Source organism: Maylandia zebra, linkage group LG11 (assembly GCF_041146795.1).
Source record: "Maylandia zebra isolate NMK-2024a linkage group LG11, Mzebra_GT3a, whole genome shotgun sequence".
NCBI lineage: Eukaryota > Metazoa > Chordata > Actinopteri > Cichliformes > Cichlidae > Maylandia > Maylandia zebra.
This window is the reverse complement of record NC_135177.1, coordinates 23,114,193-23,122,826: the sequence shown is the minus strand read 5'-3', so window position 1 is coordinate 23,122,826 and position 8,634 is coordinate 23,114,193. Positions and strand designations below refer to the sequence as shown.

At 39.7% G+C, this 8,634-nt stretch overlaps 1 protein-coding gene across 1 annotated transcript; it reads left to right on the top strand.

The window, feature by feature from the left end:
• Nucleotides 1-181: 181 nt before the first annotated feature.
• Nucleotides 182-8,593, top strand: prpf31 (PRP31 pre-mRNA processing factor 31 homolog (yeast)). The gene is made up of 14 exons (XM_004541181.4): nucleotides 182-357; nucleotides 1,036-1,248; nucleotides 1,343-1,403; nucleotides 2,214-2,297; nucleotides 2,402-2,499; nucleotides 2,785-2,891; nucleotides 4,211-4,380; nucleotides 4,477-4,634; nucleotides 4,714-4,803; nucleotides 5,342-5,469; nucleotides 5,783-5,855; nucleotides 7,173-7,301; nucleotides 7,373-7,471; nucleotides 7,574-8,593. The coding sequence occupies exons 2-14, from the start codon at nucleotides 1,036-1,038 to the stop codon at nucleotides 7,685-7,687; spliced, it is 1,524 nt and encodes a 507-aa protein (XP_004541238.1). The 5' UTR covers nucleotides 182-357; the 3' UTR covers nucleotides 7,688-8,593.
• Nucleotides 8,594-8,634: the final 41 nt, after the last annotated feature.

The following is an 8,634-nucleotide window of genomic DNA, read 5'->3' as shown; positions in this document are numbered from 1 at the left end:
TTAATCCATATTTTCACTGTACTGTACACCGAGTTTATGTGTGTATTGTATATATTTCACAGATAGATAGATAGATAGATAGATAGATAGATAGATAGATAATCAAACCTGTGGCAAAAGGCAAAACAAAAAAACACCCTCTGTGATTGTGAAGTGTACTGACACAGTTTCCCAGAAAGCTTTGCGAATGTACGTATTTAATCTGCGACCAGCGGTACATCTGCGCCGCACAACCGGATTGCAAACACTCAAGAAAACAGAGGGACAAATCATTTTGTATTTCTATTCAAAGCGACTGAAACCTGCATTGGACGTCTTTAATTTTTTCTTAAACCAGTAGGACTCTAAAACTCTGAGGTATGTCAAAGTTACTGAGAAATCGCTCAGTAACGTCGGACCAACGTTCGATAATGCTAGCTAGCTAACATTGGTTAACTCCAAACACAGCCAGCGAAAACCCAAAGATGGAAGCAGACTTAATACTTCGCAGTTTTTATGAGGCGGTGATAGCGTGTGAGCAACTGAACACGGCCACGATTGTATCTCAAACGAGTCTGAGAAGAGCTTCTTTGTCAGAAACACAAAAATATGTCTACAGATGGATTTCTTTCAGGCTTGATAACGCAGTGAGGTCCATAAGTTTTTGTGTTGACACGCTTTTTGTATTTGATTTGTATTTGTATTGTTTGATAAATGAGTAAAACTAGTGTTAAGTATCTAGTGCTCAAATAATATTATTAAGTAAGGGGATATTAGAGACGTGCTTTTTTTTATAAGAATTTAAGAATAAGAATATTGTTTTAGTTGCTGGTCGTGCGTCTGCAGTGATTGCTTTATAAGCCCTTAGAAAACAGTCAAAATGGGATCCTCAAGTTATGTAACCAGATCATTAATAAAAAATAAATTCAGAGTTACATCAACAGCAGCAAATAAAGAACATATACCCCACCAAACTCAGTGACAACCTCATGTACCCTGTGGCAAACTGATCCTAGTTGGCTTTGCCTGTCCTCACAGTTTTTCCATCGATTGCAGATGTCTCTGGCAGATGAGCTCCTGGCTGATCTGGAGGAGGCCGGAGATGAGGGAGAGGATGGACTGTACCCAGAAGAAGAGAGGGACAGCGATGGAGAGCCGAACCAGGGAAGTGCAGACGGAGGGCTGGAAGACATCCCAGAGGAGATGGAGGTGGACTACAGTAAAGCTGAGAGCGTTGCGTCTATTGCAAAGCTTCGCAATAGCAAACAGGTGAGTTGTAACATACAAGAGCTTTACACATGTTGAGATTAGCAGTAAAATGTCTGCTCTGTTCTTCCCAGAGTGACTCTTGTGTGTTTTATAGTTTTCAGAGATAATGGACAAAATTTCTGAATATATTGGGAAGCAGCGTAAGAACTCAGAGGGTGAGTGTTGTTATTATTATTTAAGGCTCTTCTCACTATCAGTTTCCATTCATTTCTCTGTTTTACTCTGTAAACACTAGAGGTGGGAATCACCATACATCCCACGATACGATATTATCACAATACTTAACGCACGATACGATATTATTGCAATTTTTTAAAAATATTTTGCGATATTCAGATTCTGTACATAAAGGTAAACTTTATCAATATTCATTTTATCTAATAACAAAGTCTCGCACTCAGTCTTTCTCTCATTTCAGTCAGTTTTATTGTTGACAAACCTGAACGGTTTGTATTACAGTCTAGCCCAACTTAACTGAATGCAACCATCTGGTACAATTATAGCTATTCTGAACTATGCAATTTATGAAAACTATGCAGCCCCTTCAGCAACTGAAGAATTTGAAAGTAAATTAAAACAAAATATAATTTTACATTAAATAAAAAGGTTTTAAACTTAATTAGAATAAAACATGTCTTAAATTAAAATAAGTAAACTGTCATGTTTATTGCTAAAAAAGCTAAATACATTTGGACAGTGAAGGAATGTCAGGATTCTTGCTCAGAAAAAGGAGCTGATCAACATGCTCTGAAGTCAGAGCATGTTCCAGTCCACAAAAACCTTTTTTGTAACAAAATATCGATTTCTGCTGTCCCTGTATCGATACATTATTAGCAAACAAAATATCACGATACTACACAGTATCGATTTTCCCCCCCACCCCTAGTAAACACATTTCATTTGAACTTTATGGCAACCCACAGTCGTCATGGAGTTGTTATTATTTTTTGTGTGTTTGCTTTCAGTCTCAGGCCCAGTCGAGGCCGACCCAGAGTACAGACTGATAGTCGCAGCTAATAACCTCACAGTGGAGATCGACAACGAGCTCAGTGAGTTGGCTTCTTCTCTCTGGTGATCCATAATGCTATGTTTTAAGATTTCGCTCTCTTCCTTATAACCTGAGATGTCCTCTGTGTTTCTGATCTGTTTCCAGATATCATCCACAAGTTTACCAGGGACAAATACTCCAAGAGGTTTCCAGAGCTGGAGTCTCTGGTGCCGGATTCTTTGGATTACATCCGTACTGTCAAGGTGAGCTAAACTATGTATTCATTCAAAAAAAGAAGAAGCTCCGAGTTGACTGTTTCTGTTTTTTAGTTAGATTTAGGATTTCTATTTTTAACAAAACTGACGTGATTAAAGAGTTTAAAACTGCACAGATTGAAAATTATGTTGCAGTTAAAATTTTCCAATTTCGGCTTTCAAATTTCTCTGTTTAACTGCAAGCAAACGTGTTAAAAAAATTGTTTCTTGTAGTTTGTTTGACCATGATGTTTTCTCCCCTAATTTTTCTTCTTTTTTGTGGTTTGTGTCTAGGAGCTGGGAAACAATCTGGAGAAATGCAAAAACAATGAGACGCTGCAGCAAATCCTTACCAACGCCACCATTATGGTTGTCAGTGTCACAGCCTCAACCACACAGGGGTAAGTTTATAAGATTTAAAGGCCCCGTCTCACCAGAAGAGTTTCATGTAGTTCACTGTGAACACTTCCTGCTAGAATCACCTTAAATCACTTACTGGAAATGAAAAACTAGGGGGTTGCTAACGCTGGGGGGCTGGAGCCTATCCCAGCTTAATGGGGAGAGGCAGGGTACACCGAGCACAGGTCACAGGGCTAACACACAGATGGGCAACTGTTCACATTCCTGGTCATGTTCACACTCATATTCCTACCTATGGTCAATTTAAAATCACAACCATGAATGCATGTTTTTGGACTGTGGGGGGAAGCCTAAAGAGAACCCACACAGACCAAGACAGCATGAAAGACCCAGAACCTTCTTGCTGTGTTGATTGCAGTTTTATTCCAGTTTTCTTCACTTAAAGAAAACTGGAATAGGTCAAGGAAATTGTAATCAGTGCATCTCAAAACTGAAGTGTTAAGCAGTTATTTTATAATAATCAGTGACAGTAGCTCATAGGAAAGGGATGGGGAAACTAAGTTAAGTTACAAAGCATCAATAAGACGTTCATTTTTTTTTTTCTATTAGAATAAAAATCATTAACAGGTTATTTTTAAATAATAACTAAATGCACTCAGTATCATTCTTACTATTACATATCGAGAAGAAGTGCACAATCATACCCCTTCTCCATAAGTTATCAGTTTATATTTATCCAGCTTCCCTATTGATATAAACCTCAGTAATAAGAATACACATTTCTAAAAACAGAATATATATGCTACATAAAATTAAAATTATTATCATCATATCTTATTTTTACAATTGGATAAAAGCCATGTACTTCCAATTTTGGAATATTAATTGTAAAATCTGAATAGGTCTGAAACACAAACTAAACACAGTCTTCTTCTTTGAGTCTCATAAATGCCATAACTTTTATACCTCATTTTGAAGTGATTTATATTTGAACAGTTGCAAAATTAAAACTTCCTTCAGTCTTAAAAAAGTTACTTTGAATACTTCCTGTTTTCAAAGTGACCTTTCCTTTGAAAACTACATTTCTGCTCTTTTGAATTTCATTAGGTCTGTAAATTTCAGTGTTTCAAGCTATAAGAATAATGAATTTGTGTGATTGCTCATACAAAGAGTAGCCCGAGTAAGCTGTATAGGCAGAGATCACCCTCACTGATTTCTGATGCACACCTTGTCTTGCCGAAGTTGACAAGAGAAACAAGGGTTATCGATAGTAGAGCTTCGAGGAGGAAAGAGTTTGTGTTGTTATGTATTTTTGGTTATTACTGTAACTGAACGGCGACTGTGCCACTTGTGCCTTCAGGTCGTTGCTGAGTGAGGATGAACTGAAGCAGCTGGAGGAGGCGTGCGACATGGCCCTGGAGCTGAACCAGTCTAAACACAGGATTTATGAATATGTAGAATCCAGAATGTCCTTCATTGCTCCAAACCTGTCCATCATTGTTGGAGCATCAACAGCAGCAAAGATCATGGGTGAGAGAAATCTACTGACTGCACAGTGTTTACAAATGTACATCATCTTCACTGAGGATTGTTTCGGTGACTGGCCGGTCTCTCCTGTGGATGCAGGTATCGCCGGAGGCCTCACTAACCTGTCAAAGATGCCAGCCTGTAACCTGATGCTGCTGGGAGCGCAGAGGAGAACCCTCTCTGGCTTCAGCAGCACCTCTCTGCTCCCTCACACCGGCTTCATCTATCACTGCGATGTTGTGCAGTCATTGCCACCTGTCAGTGAATATATGAGCATAAACTGCATGAATGCATTCTGTTCAGCGTGACAGTTAACAGTGTCCTTTCCTCCTTCAGGATCTCAGGAGGAAGGCAGCTCGTCTGGTGGCTTCAAAATGCACTCTGGCCGCAAGAGTGGACAGTTTCCACGAGAGTTCAGATGGCAAGGTGAGTCTCTTAAAGGAACACCTAAGTTTTATAAATGCCTTGTGTATTAGAGCAGGGCGATCGTGGCTCAAGATTTGGGAGTTCGCCTTGTAATCGGAAGGTTGCCGGTTCGAGCCCCGGCTTGGACAGTCTTGGTCGTTGTGTCCTTGGGCAAGACACTTCACCCGTTGCCTACTGGTGGTGGTCAGAGGGCCCGGTGGCGCCAGTGTCCGGCAGCCTCGCCTCTGTCAGTGCGCCCCAGGGTGGCTGTGGCTACAATGTAGCTTGCCATCACCTGTGTGTGAATGGGTGGATGACTGGATATGTAAAGCGCTTTGGGGTCCTTAGGGACTAGTAAGGCGCTATACAAATACAGGCCATTTACCATTTAGAGCAAGAATAAATGTACCAGCAGATACAGAGATTATGATTTCTCTTGTCTGTTGATGTATATTTGGTTGGATTTTTCATATTTACATGCAAAATTATTTGCAACTGAGGAAATAATCAAGTTGATTTTTGTTTCATTTGGCTTAAAAATATTTGTCACTGTTTGCAGGTTGGCTATGATCTAAAAGAAGAAATAGAAAGGAAGTTTGATAAATGGCAGGAGCCTCCACCCGTGAAGCAAGTCAAACCACTGCCAGCCCCGCTGGATGGACAGAGGAAGAAGAGAGGAGGAAGGAGGTAAACAATCTGTCAGCTACCTGAAACGGGCCTGCCAGAATAGACTGCTAAAGAGGATTGCAGTCTGGAGATGGAAATTGATTATTATTGGAATCTTTTAAGAGGGAGAAGGTTACTGAGATTAAACTGATCTAACATTTATTTGAAAAAAGTTTAAAAATTCAGCAGAAACAGAACAAGGCATGACACAGATCAGCATCCTGGAAACCTGCAAGAAGCTTACGTAACTTTCATAGCCAAGTTTAGACTACCACCAACGACTATAAATATCCAGTGAATGGCATAACCAAGCTCCGCTGCTCTTTTCCTGCAGGTACCGAAAGATGAAAGAGCGTCTCGGGCTGACTGAGATCAGAAAACATGCCAACAGGATGACCTTTGCAGAGGTCAGTACATATTTTCTCCGCTCCTGTTTTTAAGATTTGTTTTTAATCCAGTGATATTTCATGTTTCATTATTGATGTCTGACTATGATCCATAATTCATTTAGCATTCTTTTCTTTTATTCAAAGATGCTTTTAATGAAGACAGAAGGAAAACCGTACAAATAGTTAATACAAAAAATAATAATATAGTAATATAGACATGTTACTAAATATGAAGACATGCAGGAGGAATCTCTTCTATTCCTCTGGTTAGTAGTAATGTAGGGGTTTACACATTTGCCTAATAAGCAAAAGAGGAGACTGCTGCTATGGGCGATCCCTAATGAATAAGAAAGCAACTGAAAGCTTTTAGTAATTTCAGACCTGGGATCAATGACGACTCAAAGCAGCCTCACTTTTGGCTCGCACCAGCTTTGTGCAGCAGAGCCAGTGTAACAGGATGATGCGTAGGTTCTCAGTTATCCAGGTCATGGTAGTCCCTGAAAAGAAGGTCGCTGTACTTCATAGGAGAAACCAAACAACAAACAGATGACATGATGTACACAACAGTGGCTGTACAGGTTACATGTTTTATGACTGTTTACATTCACTGCTGCCATCTTGGATTGTGCAGTTGTGACTGATGGGGCTGCTCTGAATTTCTGAGTTGGAAGTCCGACGAGAAGGGGTTATTCCAGTTGAAAATTCCAACTCAAATAGAAGCCACCATAAAAACCTGAGACAGCTGTTCTGTTTTAGAGCTGAAGAAGTCTCTTGGTTGAGAACATCTTCACAAACTTAAGGAGGTCCAGTTCCTTTCTTTTCAAGCACCCAACAAGACAAGCTATTTTTATTTTATTTTGTACTCACCGAGACTTCCCCCAACACTCTGAAGGAGCTTCAGCAAGATGATTTTACTGCAGTACAAACAGTTTCTACTCTGGTCTGTTAATAAATGTGCAGTTTCTGAGCTGCTTATTGCTCTCTGTGGATGGAGACTTGGCTGTTATGAATGTGTCTTCGTTACCTTAAACCACTGTTTAAAAACGGTCCTAACAAGTATGAAATCCAGTCCTTTAAAAAGAACTTCACATTTGAAAAAGTCTAAAACGTATTGAATATTTTGCTAATAAAGAAAGTAAAGTCCTTTGATTCATAATGGATATAAATTTGAGAGAACTCTTACAGTAAAGCAAATTAAATTGGTTCATTGTTATATTAACCCCTGTTGGGGAGTGTTCTGTAATCCAGGCATGGACTTCATTGATATTTCGATGGTTAATTATATTACAAGGTAATCCTGCTCCAGTTAATAGTTTCTCCTGTGTTGTGTTGCAGATTGAAGATGATGCGTATCAGGAGGATCTGGGCTTCAGTCTGGGTCAGCTGGGGAAGAGCGGCAGCGGCAGAGTCAGGCAGGCTCAGGTCAACGAGGCCACCAAAGCCAGGATCTCCAAATCCCTGCAGGTAAATGCGCTCTTCTCTCCTGCTGGTGTTTGTATCTACATCATCTCTAACATTTTGGCTTTTGTCCACAGAGGACGTTGCAGAAGCAGAGCATGACATATGGAGGAAAGTCCACAGTCAGAGATCGTTCTTCAGGAACCAGCTCCAGCGTAGCATTCACACCTCTCCAGGTAAAAAGAAGCGGACTCATTAACTAAAGACCTGCCAGAGAGTTTGGGGTTTTGTTTTGTTTTTTTGTTTGTTTTTAAATCTGTTATTGTTTCCTTCTGCAGGGGCTGGAGATCGTGAACCCGCAGGCTGCAGAGAAGAAGGTGGCAGAAGCTAACCAGAAATATTTCTCTAACATGGCAGAGTTCCTCAAAGTCAAGAAGGAAGCTAAGATGTGAAGACATACGGACGCCCTGCACATGGACAGTTGCACAGTTGTGAAAGTATATTTTAAAATTTGGCTCACCTCGTGTTATTTTTTATTTTTTTTTTTTTAAACTTGTTTCGACTTAAGGGTTTTTTTTTTTGGTTTTTTTTCCCCATCTAAATAAAATATAGAGTTCACTTTGTAGGTATGTGTTCTTTCTAAAAACAAGAAACAGGAGCCTCCTCTGTGACATTTGAATTTATACCTGCTTGTTTTGATCTTCGATTTTGAGTGAAACTGAACTAATTATGTTGAATTTTGAGTTAATACAGAGTTTATTTTTACTGAAAGTAAAGCTGCTACGAATAAGATAAAATCCCCACGGTCACTTTATTAGGAACTTGCTAGTACTGGGTTGGACTCTTTTGTCATCAGAACTAGTTTACATTTTTATGGATCTGATTCAACAAGGTGATGGAAACGATCACACAGGTGCTGTAGTTATCAGCTAATGATCTAAATCTCATGTTTCACCACATTTCAAAGGTGACTATGATGATCGTCTGAGCTTTGTCAAATGTCCGTAACCTACTGGAAGCAGGTTAACATGCCATGACCACAGTGTACCCATCGCTGTGTCATAAAGGGACACGGTCAGCAACAGAACAGACTTTGCTTTGTGAGGAAAGCAGATGCAACAAGGTTGCATCATTTTACAGGTTAATTTAGGTTTTTTCTTTGTGTAGCTACCAAACAGCACTATGACAGTTATTTAAATCTGCAGGTAATGTGTAGTTACTTTGATGGGCAGGTGCATGTCAGGTGTGCTTACTGTAAGTGAAGCTAAACGCAGCAGATCTTAATATTATTTTCCTTATGTCATCTGGTATTTCTTGGGACACCAAAAAACAAAACAAATTAAAGGTGATGGAAAATATGTGGATCCATATTCCATGTAGGAATGACAGGACTTTACGC

Excerpts from the sequence above, each read along its gene's own strand:
- prpf31 (XM_004541181.4), top strand. The coding sequence starts at position 1,036 with ATGTCTCTGGCAGATGAGCTCCTGGCTGATCTGGAGGAGGCCGGAGAT. Across the intron at positions 2,892-4,210 it reads ACAGCCTCAACCACACAGGG|GTCGTTGCTGAGTGAGGATG; the intron begins GTAAGTTTATAA and ends TTGTGCCTTCAG. Across the intron at positions 5,856-7,172 it reads ACAGGATGACCTTTGCAGAG|ATTGAAGATGATGCGTATCA; the intron begins GTCAGTACATAT and ends GTTGTGTTGCAG.